At 40.4% G+C, this 17,064-nt stretch overlaps 1 protein-coding gene across 3 annotated transcripts; it reads left to right on the forward strand.

Annotated features, from left to right (window-relative positions):
• The first annotated feature begins 1,416 nt into the window (after positions 1–1,416).
• Positions 1,417–16,485, forward strand: zgc:66447 (SLAIN motif-containing protein-like). 3 transcript variants are annotated; one of them, XM_057328772.1, is made up of 9 exons: positions 1,417–1,561; positions 2,620–3,191; positions 5,920–6,056; positions 6,384–6,506; positions 7,473–7,613; positions 8,937–9,227; positions 11,321–11,461; positions 15,506–15,800; positions 15,877–16,485. In XM_057328772.1, exons 2-9 carry the CDS (start codon positions 2,629–2,631, stop codon positions 15,941–15,943), a joined length of 1,758 nt encoding a protein of 585 aa, XP_057184755.1. In that variant the 5' UTR covers positions 1,417–1,561; positions 2,620–2,628; the 3' UTR covers positions 15,944–16,485. The 3 variants fall into 3 exon arrangements, with proteins under 3 accessions (XP_057184755.1, XP_057184757.1, XP_057184756.1); XM_057328774.1 differs by having other exon boundaries at positions 15,880–16,485; XM_057328773.1 differs by having other exon boundaries at positions 2,623–3,191.
• The last annotated feature ends 579 nt before the right edge of the window (positions 16,486–17,064 follow it).

Genomic DNA, 17,064 nt, shown 5'->3' on the forward strand with positions numbered 1-17,064 from the left:
GTGTGTGTGTGTGTGTACGTCTGTGTGTTGAATCCAATCACAAACTCATTTTATGGAGGTAATTTTCTTCAAGGTGACTCAATTCAGCCTTATATATTGAAGCTAAATGTACTGCTGCAACTGTACAGTGAAGTCTCAGAACACACACACACACACACACACACACACACACACACACACACACGCACACACGCACAGACACACACACGCACGCACGCACGCACGCACACACACACACACACACACACACACACGCCACCTTTTGTGTTCAAATAAAAACCTGTCAAATGACATTCTTGCATTTACAATAGGCTACTAGAGCATGCAAGCTTGTTTATTGTTTTAATCATTTAAACTTATGTGTAAACTCAACTGCACCATGTTCTCTGACGATACTTTTCATAGTTGTTTATTTCATCTTTCTTTTCTATTCCAGTCTGATAACCTCCAGATTTTAACCCTGAACATGAACAAGCTTGCCACTGCATGTCAGTGCTGGCTCATGATGAACTTACACAACTCTTCATGGTTTTACTGTTGGTTTACATCTCCAGCATCAGTGATTTTCCACCAACACTGCAGCTCTACAGTTATGCCATTGTTAATCAATATGAAATAGAACAAATAGAAATAGAAAAAAAGAGCAACAGCTATGTGAGGCCAGTAAATCTCCAAATACTTTTGGAATATTGTATAATGTTATATATAATTAGGGAAGAATATGAATGCACACTATATTCACATAACATTTAGAAAAAATGCTGATATATTAATATGAATTATTTCAAACATCTAAATAATCGCGTCCGTTGTGTGTGTGTGTTTAATGAATAGCCAGAAGTGTGATTAGGAAGCGGGTGCGGCTCGAACATTATGTCTAATTTTGTAGTGGATATCCTGAAGCATGCGCCGTGCTTCTTGATTATAAAAGTGATAACAAGCTTTAAACAAATGTCTCTAGTAATTTTGAAAAAGTATCTCAGCAAATAATGAACAAGCAATTCATTCAAATTCAATTACATAGTACTGTGTCGTGCTCTATGCTGATTTTCTGTATGCATGGAACATGACCCACTACCATTAAAATGCTCCTGGGACCTGGGAAAGTGTGAGGGACACACCAATGTCCTCTGTTGTACAGTGTGGGCTGGAGGAGAGGAAGGTCACTCATTAAAATAAAACGGACTGTGTGCAAAGTATTAGGAAGTAGTACGCTACTTATTTTTGTTTACACCCAATACTGTGAACTAAAAGTGAACTATCTGCATTCTGTGAACTATCTGCATTCTGCTGCCATCTTCTGCTCAGACCACATCACTGCAGTCTACATCTCCAAATGTGGTCGTTGGTTTACTGCAATGGGCGGGACTTTACAGCTGATTGGTTGAACTGCTGTCAATCACCGAACAGGTCGAACGCGGACGAGCTGTACAGCAGAGGAACAGTGAGTGACTGGAGGACAGCAGGCGCCGATAAACCGGCACTTATTTAAACCTATTTATTTTTTTAAATTATTTTAACATTAAATCAATTGTTTGGAGAATCAGGATTGGCAAGAAAGGTATGTTTATTAAAACATCAATAACAAGCTAATCGGGATTCGGAAGCACTAGCTCGGGGGGGGTTTGTATGCTACTAACGTTACGTAGAAACAAATGAGCTTAATGTTGATGTAAATATATAAAACGTTGTTTTAAACACAAAAACCTCACATTTAGTACTAATATTTAATCTATACACAGAAATGAAGGCGTATTGGAAGTTTATTTGTGTCAGCGGCGCATTAGTTTTAATGAAGCTCACTTGTTTGCGGGTTTGTTTAGCTAACTCGTGCGCTGCTGCTGTCGTTGTAATGGATATTTTGCCTAGAAATATAAAATAAGTTCAGATCACGTTTGACTTTTGTTCTAAACGTCACTTGTGACCTTGAAACAAGTTTAAAAGTCCCAGACAGCTTGTATCAGAGCTACCTGTGAACTTTAACTTAACATGAGCAGCACTAGAATCAATAGTAACGAATTACTGCAAAATTATAACACAAAAACAAATCGGAACAAGCTAAAATGTGCTTTTTGAGAAATGCAGTCGTGGTGGGGGTGGTGGACGTGATTTTCTGTGTTTTTATTTCGTATTAAAATATTCTCAAGTTAAAGAAATAGTTCACCCAAAAATTGTCCGTACTGATTTTTATTCCTACTATGTAATGTAAATTGGGACCGTGAACTGTTCCTTGAATGTCATTTTTATTTAATTCAGTTTTAATTGTATGAAATAATGATTGTATAGACTTTTTGTCTGAATTATCATTAAAACAATTATTAGCTACTTTTCTGATTTGTTTGATTAAAATGTATTATTTCTACACCTTAAAACAGGGTTGACAAAATACTCAACATTCTTGTGTAAGAAATAACAAAATGAAGACAGCAACTAATATAGCACACATGGTTTAAGGTAAAGAACTAAAGTAAAAATAGGGCAGAAGAAAATTGACAAACTTTGAACGCAGTTGAAATTTTGTTATGTGTACAATATATAGGCATGATGCGTTGTATTATTTCTTTATGTTTACTTGTGGTCTTTTCCACTGTGGAACTTGTGTTTTAATGTGGGGGGCAGCAGGGGAGAATGGTTGTCCCTGATGGCGGAAGTGTCATACAGCCAGCGGATAGCGGTGCAGATGAGGTGATGTCCAGTTCGGTGCCGGGATTCGATCAGAACCTCACTGGGGGGGAGTTAGAGGAGGTCCGTAAACTACAGGAGCTGGTGCGACGTCTGGAGGTTCAGAATCAAGCCCTGCGCAACAGAGGCACCAAACTAGTGCTGCCGGGCGCCACCAACAGCACTCACACCGCCGGAAACAGCGTAAACCACCTCCACGCGGAGTCTTCCCTCCGAGCCGAGGATTCGGGGAACTTTGAGATGTCACCTCCAGCAGGCAGCAGCAGCGAGGAGACGTCTCCACTGCCCGAAGCCACCAGATCGGAAGAGGAGCGGGACGGGTTCTTGAGTCTCCCCTGTGCTTTTGGCTGCAAACAAACACAGGAACAGTTTGCTACGAGTCCGTCTGCGGATAGCTGTGATTCAGAGATGCTAGGAGAGAGTGACGCTGGTATGGACCAGTCTGCTCTGGATGAGGTGGACGTACTTGATTTGGAGACGTGTGCAGAAGCCGAGGATGAAGACAGCTGGTGGGTTTAAAAATCTTCACTGTCACACGAACAGTATCTACATGTGTGTATTGCATACTACATACATGTATGTTATGAAGTCAAAACAAAATCAAAATGAACCTTTTTTCTTGTAGAACACACATCAAAATGTAATTTGCTCTGCATTTTTCTTTTGACTATCATCAGTTCGGCTTTGTGTGCTGTTGGTTAATAATGACCAATATTAAAAGAAATGTTAGTGTGTTATTTGTAGACTACTGTTTGCTTTTCTAACATCTTGCTGGTAGTTTGTGCTGTGATATATATTAACATCTCATTGGCAATGATGTTTATACAGCAACAGTACCACCATATTTAAAACAAGATTCTCTAAAGCGTGAACTTGACCTTCAGGCTCAATGTCCTCCAGTCAGGTGAAGTTTGTCTGTTGTGGTTTTGTGATCGTTGTGTTTCTTTGAATGTGTAACAGTAGTTTAATGGATGCGTCAGTGACCGTCACTGAATCAAAGAGACTATGGGAGTGTCTATTGTATTTACAAGAACATTTAACAAATTCACATCAAAGGATATTTACTTTCTATCTTGAAAGCGTTTTATTTTGAGATTCACTGACGTGTCAGTCGGCAGTATTTAAGGGCGCTTTCTAACCGGTAGTTCATTTGGTCCGGACCCAGGGCAAAGAATGCTATAATGCATTTCTTGGTTCCTTTTTACACCACACTGATTGCTCTCGTCCGAACCAGTTGAATAGAACCAAACATCCACATCACTCGTTGTTCAGATGTAATTCCTTAACTGCTTTTTGATTGGTCAGAATTAACGCGTTGGATAATTCCAAATGAAACTCCCCACAAAGAGAGGTGGAAAGGCATAGTCATAGAATGGAGAGACGACTGCGCGGGTTGATTGTGTCCCTAAGCACATTCTAGTTGAGATGGTGAGGAAACGGATGATTGCTGGCAACTATGATGACCACCAGGTTTTAGATTTTAAAGGTGCCGTGGCCCGTGATGCCAATTTTCAAACTTTAGTTAGTGTGTAATGTTGCTGTTAGAGCATAAACAATATTTGAAAAATGTTAAAGCTCAAAGTTCAGTGCCAAGCGAGATATTGTCTTTAACAGAATTTGCTTTTCAAGGACTGCAGAGAACGGCTGGATCGGACTACAGCCCTTTACCTCCCGGGTAAAGTGATGTCATTATTCCGAGTTTTTGAAAAACCTCCGCCCAAAGGAATACGCCAAAAAAGGGCCGAGGCCTTCCTTAGAGAAGAGGACTAGCCGCTGGAGTAGTGTTTGGTTATCAGAGATTGTAAACATTTGACTGAGCTACGCGCTAAACTACTTTCACTTTCATCACAGTCCTACAGCTGGCAAGAAGAATTCGGCTACACGCATTCTAAGATAACCAACGGTCAAATAACAGCTTCCATGACTTTAACATCGGCTGTGAAAGCTGTTCTGTGTAATACACTGATATTGTGTGTGTGTGCGCATACCTCTAAAACACTTCTATGAAACGTCCTTTGAAGTCCTGCTTGCAATTGTCTCCTGGTCAATCTGCTTGTTTTATTATCCAACTTGCGTCCAATATAAAAAGGCAAAACTAAAGCTTCTGTTGTTAGTGTTGATTAATATAACCGGTCTGACCCAATTGGTCTGGTGTCATTTCCCTCGCCATAGTAGGAAAAAATTGCAATCTCTAACAAAGATTGACGTTTGCACATGCACTAGCAGACCTCTGTTACACTTTGATCGACCCACATGAAGTGAAGTTGAAGCCATTGTTACTGTTTATTGCTAAAAGCCAAAATTTATGAATACACGTTGTACGCATCACGGAGCCTTCTGATGACGAAAATTGCATCATGCGGACGGACCGTACTTCTGCCTTAAGTGGGGAGCCTGGGTCAGCTTTACCAATCAGAGTGTTTCGGAAGAAGGGACTTTAAAGAAACCGGCAAAAATCCAATCGTTTTGTGAGAAGAGGGACAGCGGTGAACAATAGACTTGAAATATGTGCAACATAAAGCATTTTTTGAAATATGTGCAATATAAAGCATTTTTTGAAAGTAGAAACATGAACATCCATTGTTAAAGACCCAAATAACGTAATCAAAGCTTCGAAAACAGCCAAAGAATGGCACCTTTAATAGAGACCATTACTTAATGGTGAATTTGTTTCAAAGCGTAATGTGGCTGATGTGGCGTAATGTAGACCAGGCTTTGGTTGATCTTCTGAAGAGCGTACAGGCTGGTCAATACGCACCCGATGCTTCGCCGTGTGCTCTTATAAAGTGACTGAAGCTGTGAGAGACCTTTAATTCAAGTTCCGGTTTCATGTCTTCATAATCGCTTTATGAATGATGACAAAAGGAACGATTGACAATTCATTCAAGTGAGTCAACATCACAGACTCAATTGAAGACAGTCAGTGCTTTTACCATCATTCATAATGTTGGATTTGTGCTTGTGTGCAGAACACTGTGTATATTGACACGGATGCCTGTGAAGTGTTTAAATGAACTCTGTTCACGGTAGATGCTTGATGAAAATACTTAAGACATCTGTTCCGGTAACTACTGTCTGTCCCACACAAAGCACTGTTTGATGTACCCTGTGTTTACTTCAGATCAACAGTCCTCCAGAAGAACAGAGAAAGCTCTGGAGTCAAAAAAGCTTCATAATTATAGTGGAAATTCAGGCCATCGAGGTGTGGTGTTCAGTGGTTTCTGTCTCTTTTTCTAGGTTGTACGTGTCACCGAAGAAGCAGGTGGCAGAACAGGGGCCTGATTCGCCGCTGAAATGGTGCAGGAAGGTTCTGGATCACCCCAGTCCAGAGACTGAAGTCGCATGTCGGACCCTAATTGACCGACTAGACCAAAGTATGAAAACACTCGGACAGAAAGTATCGTATGATGGTTGACGTTAAAGAAAATAAAACCTCATGAAAACCCAGTAATTCTATTCAATTGTAAATGTTACTCGCTGGTTAACGTTTTTTTATCACGTAACCAGACTTCTGACCAAAGTGTGGATGAGTTTGCAACTCAAACAGGCTAAGAACCATCCACTTATTCAAAGACGCTTGGTTAGATTGATATGAAAGTGATCCATCACAATTCATGTGCTTACTTCTATTTGGGGATGGGTTCATCTGAAATACACTTGTGAGTAATGGACGGTTAATGATTTTTGTTGTGTACCCATAGCCTCCCGATGGAAGAACGTGTACAGCAGTCCATCCCAGACGACCGAGGCTGGCATCTCGGCGGCCACCTCTGCTGGGTACCTCAAATCAACTAACAAAACACTACTAACCTCTGGCAGCTCAGGTATGACGTTAACCCATACGCTGTGTGTTTACTCAACTCTTCCCTCAACACAAACACACACACACATAATCAAATATGCTCAGGTGTGGTCACGGCTGCCTCTGTTTAACAATGCTGGTGAATCAGATCAGGTGTCACGCATGAGGTGCCTTGTTCTCAGTGTTTCACGTGTGTTGTTGAAAACAAGTCTGGTCTTTCTTAAATGATTTTTTGCATGAGTTGCTGTTGCTAATAAACCTCCTGATTTGAATTGCTTTGCTGAACATTTCGATGTCTACTGGGTTTTAAACCAAAGATATTAATATTTACAAGATGCGCCACTGCCGTTACAATGAATAGCAAGGAATGCAACGATAGGGACCGCTCAATATCAATATGACCGCTGTAGCGCAGGAAGTCCTGCCTTTCAGTAAAACGAGCCAATCGTCAATCAGTAAAGACAGAGGATTCTCTGAGGCGGGGCTCTCGTGAGGCGCTTGCCAGCCTGTGCGCAGGCGCAGTAGATGAGCCGACCTCGAAAAAGGTGACTTTTAGTGCAATTTAAGCGTAGCAAACCAAAGTTATGATACACTCCATATCACGTTTAATTATTTGCTGTTTATTTGTGATTTTTGCCAGCGATTTTACTGTTCAAGTGGATACGACTGTGGACTTGCTATGACGTAAAGAACTGCCCAGAGGCGTTGCAAACAAGGCCACTGAGTGGCACGACTTCCGTAAACTGACTTTGTTTAAACTCATAGTTATATCGCATAAAAAGTGTCTAAATGCCATTAGACACGGGAAGTCAGCTGTGACTTTCTAAAACAAATAAAAGTAGTAAGGAGACTTTCAATTTGAATATCCTCATTTAAAGCTGTTCAGATTGATATTATTAAGCCACAGTAGGCAGGTGAACTGGTGTTTGGCATCATAGCATTATAATGATTATATACTGATTAAATACTGATTTTCTGTTGTTCACAGGGTACGTGGGCGTCCAATCAACTCTCAGCTCTCAATCCTCCATAGACAGTGAATTAAGCAACTCTGATGACTCCATCTCAATGGGCTACAAGCTTCAGGACCTGACTGATGTTCAGATCATGGCTCGTCTACAAGAAGAAAGTGAGTGGACACAAGTCTAAGCCATGAGTGCGTTTATACCTCAGCACAGCGCATTACTTTTCATGTTTAATGCAAATGAATGCTGTGGGTGTGAAGGTGCTTTGTGTTCCTTCATTCCAGCGAGTTGTTTTCGAACTTGTGTGCAGACTGGACAATGAATCATTGTTATTAGTGTTTATAATCCCGCTCAGGTCTGCTAACGTAATGTATTGAGGACACATAGCTCTGGAGATTAACTGTTATTGTGTGATTATTATTTAGCAATTGAGATGAAAGCACAATACTTTCATTATTTGACATACAATAGGACTTTACTGTCTGACACAAAGTCAGAATCAATCGTCTGAGCCCGTTTACTTACTGTATGACATGTTTCTAATTAGGCCTGTCCCGCGATTAATCGCATCCAGAATAAAAGTTTGTGTACATAATAATCTTGCTTATAAATTTTATATTTGTAATCGCATACATTTTATATATATCCAAGAAGAATATAAAAATGAATAAATGCTTAGATATAATTTAAATTATATATAAATGTTAATGTATACATGCAGATATTATACATCCGAAATAAATTATATGTTTTATTTATAGATATATTATGTAAACACAAACTTTTTGCTGAATGTGATTAATCATAGAACAGCCCTACTTTTAGTATTATTGTCCAGTGTCTTGGTCTCAGAGATGAGAATTGAAAAAAAAAGGTTCCTGATTAGGGATGTAACATTCACCGTGAGCCGGTTGAAAATCGATTATAATGTGTGAGGATTCAAATCGGTTGAGGTGTGAACTGAATCGCAATACATTTTTTGAACAGCAGGGGCCGCCATGCATTTAAGAAGCATTTAAGAAATAATGCAAGGGAAGTTGTTCATTTCTAATTTGTTTCAACTCATTTTGTAAAAATAAGTCGTAATAGTAAATCGTGAATAAATCGCATCGTGAGTTTAGAATCGTGCATCGCATCGCATCGTGATCTGAGTGAATCGTTACATCCCTATTCCTGATACACAACAAGAAACCTGAAAAAAGACAATCAATTTTGAAAATTAAGAATAAATAGTTTAACTATTATGAAGGATTATAAAAGAAAACGTGAAATATATTTTCGCTGAAATTCAAATTGATTTCATTAGACGAATGCTTGAATGTACACACTTTTATACACACATATTTTGTGGTATGTTTGGCTATGAGTGCCATGTACAGCAGAATTGCATAAATTCATGTTTATTTAAATAATAAATGTCAGAGAGTTAAATTGATCGTATCTTCTGCAGTCTGAAATAAATAATGCTTTTGTGTGGGTGTGTGAAGGTCTCCGGCAGGACTACGCCTCTACCTCAGCCTCACGTCGCAGCTCCTCGGCGTCTCTTCAGTCTCTGCGGCGCGGCACCTACAGCGATCAGGAGTTTGACTCTTACAGTCTGGAGGACGAGGAGGATGAATGCTGTTCTCTGCCGCAGCGTCTCCAGCGCTACTCGCCCTCTCCCCGGAGCTCTCCTCGCTGCCTGTCTCCCAATACGTTGGCTGAGTACAGTCGCCTGGCCGCCCCTCGTCCGCGCATGTCCCGACGGTCCCTGCAGAGCCCAGGGGCCAGAAGTGAGGGTAAGACATGCTGACACATACTCTTGAAGCCCTTTCGGACGGTAATTGATTCTCATAGGGTCGAGGTCGTGCGGGAATTCACATCTCTGAGTTTATAACAGGTGTTAAATCCAAAATACGTTTTGTAAGTCCGTTCTGACCACTTAAAAGCACAAGTGTTGCTCTTTAGGAGGTTCAGGGATTATAGTGTCTGATGCATTGAAAATACCCTAAATGGCAGCATAAACGTCATATCACATGCGTACCTGAAGCGCATTTGCGAACAAAGAGAAACAGTTCACAGACAGCAGAAAGCGCATCCTTTTGACTTTCTTTATTTTACAAAAGCACAATGTTTTGTTGTTATCGTGGATCTACGCAAATACATGTAAACCCTTTACAGCTTCGAATGATATCATGCGTGTCTGTATGATGAATAGATCATGTTACAGAGTTTAATAAGTGTCGGCTGTTAACGTGATCGCGTAGATGCATCGCGTAGATGTGGCAGATTTTTACCAATTTTTGTCTATTACCACCGCGGTGGTAAAAAAAAACTGCCACCGTCACAGCCCTACATATATGTTGTGTGTGCTCGCGTGATGCATCTACGCGATCACGTTAACAGCTGACACTTATTAAACTCTGTAACATGATCTATTCATCATACAGACACGTTGAGAAGTATATATTATTTATATAAATAATATTTATATTATTATATTTGCGTGTAGCAACCACATGACGAGTGGAAGAGAAATATAGACCTTATTTAAATACTTGAAATTGTTAAATACTTGAAATTGAAATATGATATCTGAAATAAATGAGGATGAAACATCCGTCAATGTTTAACGCGCAAATCCATCAGTGAAACGGCACACTACAGCATATAAAACACTTAAATAAACATCAGTAAATAATGAAAACTTAAATGATATAAGAAAGCTAAATACTAAATAAAAAAGCTCTTGTTGCAGTAACTTCAGTCAGTGGCGTATTAACCCTTACAGTCCTTAACAATTCCATTTGAAACAAACTGTTTAAACCTACATTGGCTTTCCTATTCAGATTGCCATAAAAACTTTACTTTTTCCGACTCGTTGATGTGAAACTTACTTGTTGACATTGTCCAGATTAAAATGTGTACAGCTGCACTAAATGAGTGTTCAGAAGAGCGCAAATGAATAGATGTCTCTCCGCAACCGCGGCAAAACCTGCGCGCGCTCCGACACTATAAGCAAGCGGGTCATAGCCAGTTTTGATTTTACGTATCTGTTCATTTCACAACAAGATCCATTGCAAAACCCGCAGAATAACCTGGGTTTTGCCGTGCAGGCCTGCGCTCGAACGCACCAACGGAAACGTATGCCAATAATTTCTGTTAATATAAAATCTTTTAAATAAAACCATCCGCAACTGAAAGGCTACAACTAGCAATCGTTATCGCACCTCTCATATTTATTACACCTATATTTGTCAGAGTGACGTGTGCACTACCGCCGGTGGCAGTTCGCCACCGTCATGGCACTTTACCACCGCGGTGGTGCGGTTGTCACGGCCACCGTCACAGCCCTACATATACGCACACACAGAAGAACAGAACGAAGACAAGAAAAAACATGAAAACATTCGATATTGGCATTTTAAAATATCAATTTTATTCCATTATAATGATTAAATACGTGCAAATTGTCATGTGACTGATTTTCCGGGTTCGCAGGATTAAATCTTAAACCTCCACCATGAAATTATGTTTGTCCGAATGCATGAGTTTTATCACAAAGGAGCCATGCAGATTTATTTTTACCATCCGAATAGGGCTTTAGCCAAACAACAAATGTGCGGTTACTACATACTGTCACACAGATTTGCACCTCTTAGATGGTGTACGGCCGCATTAATACGGTTCTTATATTAAAAATAAGTTGCTGATCCCAGGTCTAAAAGGTCATTTTTCCAGAGAGATAGCTGATGTAAATTCTCAAGAAAAGCTTGCAACATTATGGTGTTGTTGTTAAATAAATGCAAAACTTGCATTGTATTTTTGTGAAGGCCAATCTTGTAAGTGTGGACAGGTAGTGTGTTAAGCAGGCCGTGTGTGTGGTTTTCAGAGGAACTAAGGCACAGCATGCCTAACCTGACCCCGCGCACCAGCCTGCGCTCTCTGGAGGCAGTAAGAAACAGCCGCAGCATGGAGGCTAACTTACAGAGCTCAGGCAACCGCACGTCCCGTCTGCCCCACTCCCCCTCAGGTTGGTACCCCACCCCTCTGCCTACCTTCACTCTCATCCCTACTGTGTCTCATCTACCCTCTGTCAAGGAAGCTTTGGATGTCTGCCTTTCACTTAATAGGATGTCTATCAAACTTCAGTTGCATATACAATGGACAGCTTGCACAGCTTTCCTGTGGCTCAGTGCTTGGAGCATGGCGCCAGCAACGCCATGGTCATGGGTTTGATAACAGGGGATTGCACATAGTCAGAAACAAATGTGTAGTACAATGCAATGTAAGTCGCTTTGGATAAAAGCGTCTTCCAAATGCATAAATGTTATTGTAAATATACGCTTGAGCACTATACACAGTGGTACAAAAGTGAGGTCCGGTGTGCGGTATGATTTTAAAGTGATAGTTCACCCAAAAATACAAATTCTGTCATAATTTACTATTTGCTCTCTCAGTTTCAATAAAAGCATCAGCATATTCAATTTTAATATGACATTTTAAAGTAATTACTGTCCAAAATAGTTTGGCAAATAATTATATAAAAACAAAGGCTTGAAGTAAATGAAACAAACATTGACTATATTTTATTTGTTATTAATGTTAGGTGATCATCTGGTGTAGTATTATCATCTTCCTGAGCTTTGTGTTTATAAACTTTGCTCAGGGGTTCAGGTGTCATTTTTGCCAAGCCTTCTTGTACCCTTGTCAAAGCTGAACTTCAGTTTATTCCCAAAGTACAACTACAAAACATCGATTGACTTTTGGCCAGGACTGTATATCTGTTGTGTTTACACAACATGATTTTAGTTTTTTTGGACGTCACTATCCATCTACTCTGTAAGCAATGCTCTGTTTGCATGTAGTCATTTGTGTTTCACATTTGTTGTTTCATCACATTCTGTGGCTCTCTCACTCGAGGTCATTTTGTGTCCTAGTTTGTTTTTTGTGCTCTATGCGTGTGAATAAGCTTGTTAATGTTACATGCCCCTGGTGGCAGCCTTTTCTGAAGATCTTCTGTCTCATCTGCAGGGCCACACACACAACATAAAGAGCCAAACACAATTTAAAGGGCTCTTAATTTGGCCATTTACGAAGTCTTGATTTTGTATTTCGTGTCCTATCATGGTTGTCATGTTTGTTAGTTTGAAAAATAGGCAAGTTTAATATATTTTACATTTTTGCAGCATTTGTCTCCATCATGTCGGCTGAACAGCCGGTTTAGTTCTGATCTCTATTAATCCCCTTCTTCCAAAATGCTTTGATTGGTGAAGCTGACCTAGTCAGTTGTGATTGTTTACCTGCTAAGGGTGTTTACAGACAACGTCCTGCCTTCCCATAATAGTCAGCTTTAGCTCATATAAACAGTAAAAATGGCCTCAATTTGACCTTTTGGGTTCAAAACGCAATTGATCAGAAGCATTTCGGCAAGTGTAACAGAGGCCAGCTCACGTGCACACGTGTGAATGTGTAAGCCAGACGGATGGTCAGTTCACCTTCCACTCAGAGGGGTTTTGCTTTAGACCAGTTACATAAACAGAAGCGTCAGTTCTGACTGACTAAGAGTAACTATTACAATGTACTTTAATGACATTTCATGCAGTGTGTAATGTTGCTGTGTGTGAATGTAAGCAGCTCAACTCAACTTTATTTATATAGCGCTTTTTACAATTTTCATTGTTACAAAGTAGCTGTACATGAGACATATTGACTATAAGCAAAACAATTAAAGTTGTACCTGCAAAAACAAGAAAAAGGTGAAAACACAGAAGACAGACATACCCACATACAAAACACTCCACACACACAATATGCACACGTACTAACACACATAGACATAGACACACACGCACGCACAGTGAGAGCACACATTTAAGATAAAGGAGAGAGAAGCACAGGTCAAATATTAAAAAGACTGTAAATTCCTATATGCAATATTAATTAAAACTTTAAAATTCTAAGCAGCCCCCCGGCCAGGCAAATAGTGCAAAACAGTATGCAAACGGTGGTGAGGAACCCAAAACTCCAATCGAGAAAAAAACCCTCAGGAAAACTAGGCCCAACCAGGGGATTCCAGTTCCCCTCTGGCAAAAGCTGCTGCCTCTGCACAAGCACCACAGTGCTTGCACAACAAGGCTAAATAAAAATAAATAAACTTACTAATAAGGTAAATTATAGTTTAAGATTATCATTAATAATCTAATAGCATTTGAAATTTTGTAGTGAAGACGTGTCAAGTCACTCCTTCTTTATCCAGCTCTATCATCTCAGCTATTGTTAGGTCACCGCTTCCCATTCTCCGCTCTACCATCAGGTCAGGCCATGAACTGCATCCTGCTCGCTGTGGTAACCTTGGAACAATGAGACAAGACTGGCTGAGAGTAGAGTACTGTTCTGCACTCTTTGATGCAACAAGTACATCAGTTGTTTTTTTGGTTCCGGTTGATCTAACTAATGCAGCCTAAACCCTCAGAGGATTTATATTATGGAAGAGTAGTGTATGCAAGATTAAAAAGATGCATCTTTAGTCTAGATTTAAACTGACAGTGTGTGTCTGCCTCCCGGACAGTGCAGGGAAGACTGTTCCAAAGTTTAGGCACTAGATAGGAAAAGGATCTACCACCTGCACTTGATTTTGAAATTCTAGGTATTACCAACTGACAGGATGCCTGAGAGCGTAATGCACGTGAAGGACTGTAATACAAGAGGAGTTCACTCAAGTACTGAGGAGCTAAACCATGTAGGGCTTTATAGGTAATAAGCAAGATTTTAAAGTTAACGCAATGCTTTATAGGTAACCAGTGCAAGGTTGACAGAAGCGGGCTAATATGTTCAATATGTAAGCAGTCTAATGAATAACAAAGTTATTGGCTTGAGAAAAAAGGAGTCGACTCTGAATCACACGAACACAGTCTGTCGTTCTAATTTCAGTTAAAGGTCGGATTTGCGTCACTTGTGTGTGTAATGCCTGCCTGCATTCCATTTGTGACACTGCACGCGGTAGACCAATCACAGCAGACTAGACCATCTGACCAATCAGATCAGAGTAGGCTGACAGAAAGGAGGGGATTAGACAGATGAATCGCCGAACGAATCATTTGAGAGTCAGTCAAGAAGTGAGGTAATAATCGACTTCCGGAGTGAACGCAAGCGCACGTTTTGCTGCCCCTGCTCTCGGAGATACTATCGACATGAATGATTTTAGCATTGTTTTATCATTGATTTTATTACATTGACTTAATCACACGCTAGCTGCTGTACAAAGGGAATGAGGATTAACAGCATACTACTCTGGATCCCGTTTGTTTGGATTTTACTCTCTTCTGTTTTCCCTTTTGTGGCTATGACTCACCAATACACGTCTGCTGAACTACACTTTATCATTTGAAGCACATATAAATGGGATAGTTCGTTGTGCATACTTTCAACTACGAAATATAAATCGTCTTCGCGCGGCTCTTTCAGTTGAGAGCAGAGCAACATTAGTTCACGCTCTAGTCACCTCTCGTATTGACTACTGTAATTCTCTTCTGTACGGTTTGCCATCAAAGCTCCTTCATAAATTGCAGCTGGTTCAGAATTCTGCTTCACGAAACATCTGTCGGACTTCTATAGCTGAGCATATTACTCCCACATTACAACACTTGCACTGGCTTCCGGTGAAATATCGAATTAATTCTTCTCTTCGTCTACAAAGAAGTCAGAAGATACTTAAGAATCTAAAGTAACAATAATAGGAAATAAAAATGGATACAAATTAAAATGTGAAAAACAAAACAAAGAGAACTGAGATAAAAGTGCAGTTGTTGTGAAACAGCGCAGCCTAACAAATGGTTTTTAATCTGATTTTAAAAGTGAGAACTGTTGGAGCACTTCTGGTTTTGCAGGGGAAATGTATTTGTGATTATTAATTGTGGTTAGCCAGGAGGTAAAGTCATCATATTGTATCCCACCCTTTCTATGCTGTCTTCTAGTTTGTGGAACAGCAGCAGTGGTCCATTGTGTTGGCTTTTGGATGTGACGCACTATTCACAGATTGGTTTCATGTGAAATTTGTACTGCTTAACACTTGTAGGTACATCCTCCGCACGGTTGAGAGGTGAAGGCCAGTCTCCGCTCTCTCTGCGTGCACCCATGAAAGCTCTGAGTCCCGTTGCCTCCATGGCTGCATCTCGACAACCTGTCAGAGGAACACCAAGTACCCAGGGAGGGTCCTATTCGGGAATGAGGAGGGTACAGTCCCCTGGTCCCTCTAACGGCGCAGGGTACTCGGGCTCTAGGAGCGCTGGCGTGGCCAGGCAATCACCAGGCAGAGGCATGGCACCGGCATCTCCTTCCTCTAGAGGCAGAATTCCACAGACATCCAGAAGGTAACACAAACCCCTTCAATTCATCACCATCATACACTGCTGTGAGGAATTGAGGGTTTATTCCTTTCTCCTGTAGCAGATCACTGGGAATGACCAAACCCACTGCTCCCACTGATGATTCCTGGAGAGACGGTTGTTACTGAAGCCCTGAGAGTCACGTCTGTCTTCCTCACAGTGACATTCAGTGTGGCACCACTGCCTCCAAAGACATGTCATCGTTACACAATTGTGAGAGTGACAATAGAAGAGGAGACCTCCAGAGACCGCAGCTGATTTTGGAATACGTTGCTTGTTTATAACGCGTCAATCTGCTTTATTTTCCTGAGAGCTGGGGAAGCTGCTTGAATAATAATAAGAGAATTGTGTGATGTCCTGTAATATGTTACTTTGTGTGAAACAATGTGTGGAATTTAATTCCCAGACTCTGTGGAACAATCTGACATTGATTTTGCATGTTTACCAAGTTTTAGAAATGAAGGATATATGATTTATGTGTGGAAGTTTTTAAAGCTCTCAGTTTTTAATTCGACGAGGGAGTAGCTGTATTGTGGCAAGAAGGAAATTCGTCCGTTTTGTATTTTCTAGACACAACAGAGCAATATCCATGTATTCTCGGACCTCAAACATGTGGAAGAATGCAAATAAAAACGAGGTCACGATGTGCCAAGGTGCATAACTACTGCAACACTGTTTCTCGAACTTAAAGTGCTTTGAATTGATGTTTTTACACTTTCTCTCTATGTAGAATTTTGAATATGAATATGGATGCCTGCCTGTATTGTCCAGGTGTAAGAAAATGCACTAAGCAAGCCAGTAAATATATCCGAGTATGCAGTGAGAAGTGGATTGCCTCAAAAAATCACGAACGCTAATAATCAGTTTCAGCAATAAACGTCATTGAAGAGTCATTTGTGTTTATTTTAGCTTTCTTTGCAGGGCAGTGACATTGGAGGGGGAAACGGTTTTGGACAGGTAACATGTCAATATTTTTGATCTTGTATAGTTCGTTTCATGAGAGGGTATGTGTTTCTTTTTGGCATATTCAAGATCTGACTAGGTTTTACGGAGTGACATGAATCTGGCAAAATTGAGGGGCTTTGCCAAAAACCCAAAGTTATGTCATACATTGTTGACCCGTCATGTTTTTAAAAACGTGTATATGACGCTTTCTTCCGTGGAACACGAAAAATATTTTAAGAAATGTCTCCGTTATTTTGTGTTCATACAGTGGGAATTAGTGGGGTTTGGTTCTAAAGTTTTTCTA

The sequence above is a fragment of the Triplophysa rosa genome, unplaced genomic scaffold, assembly GCF_024868665.1.
Source record: "Triplophysa rosa unplaced genomic scaffold, Trosa_1v2 scaffold7_ERROPOS2016172, whole genome shotgun sequence".
Lineage (NCBI taxonomy): Eukaryota > Metazoa > Chordata > Actinopteri > Cypriniformes > Nemacheilidae > Triplophysa > Triplophysa rosa.

Bases quoted from the DNA above. Each gene is read 5' to 3' on its own strand.
- zgc:66447 (XM_057328772.1), top strand. From the start codon at position 2,629: ATGGTTGTCCCTGATGGCGGAAGTGTCATACAGCCAGCGGATAGCGGT. The intron at 6,507-7,472 runs GTATGACGTTAA...TGTTGTTCACAG, and splicing joins ACTAACCTCTGGCAGCTCAG to GGTACGTGGGCGTCCAATCA. The intron at 11,462-15,505 runs GTTGGTACCCCA...TAACACTTGTAG, and splicing joins TCTGCCCCACTCCCCCTCAG to GTACATCCTCCGCACGGTTG.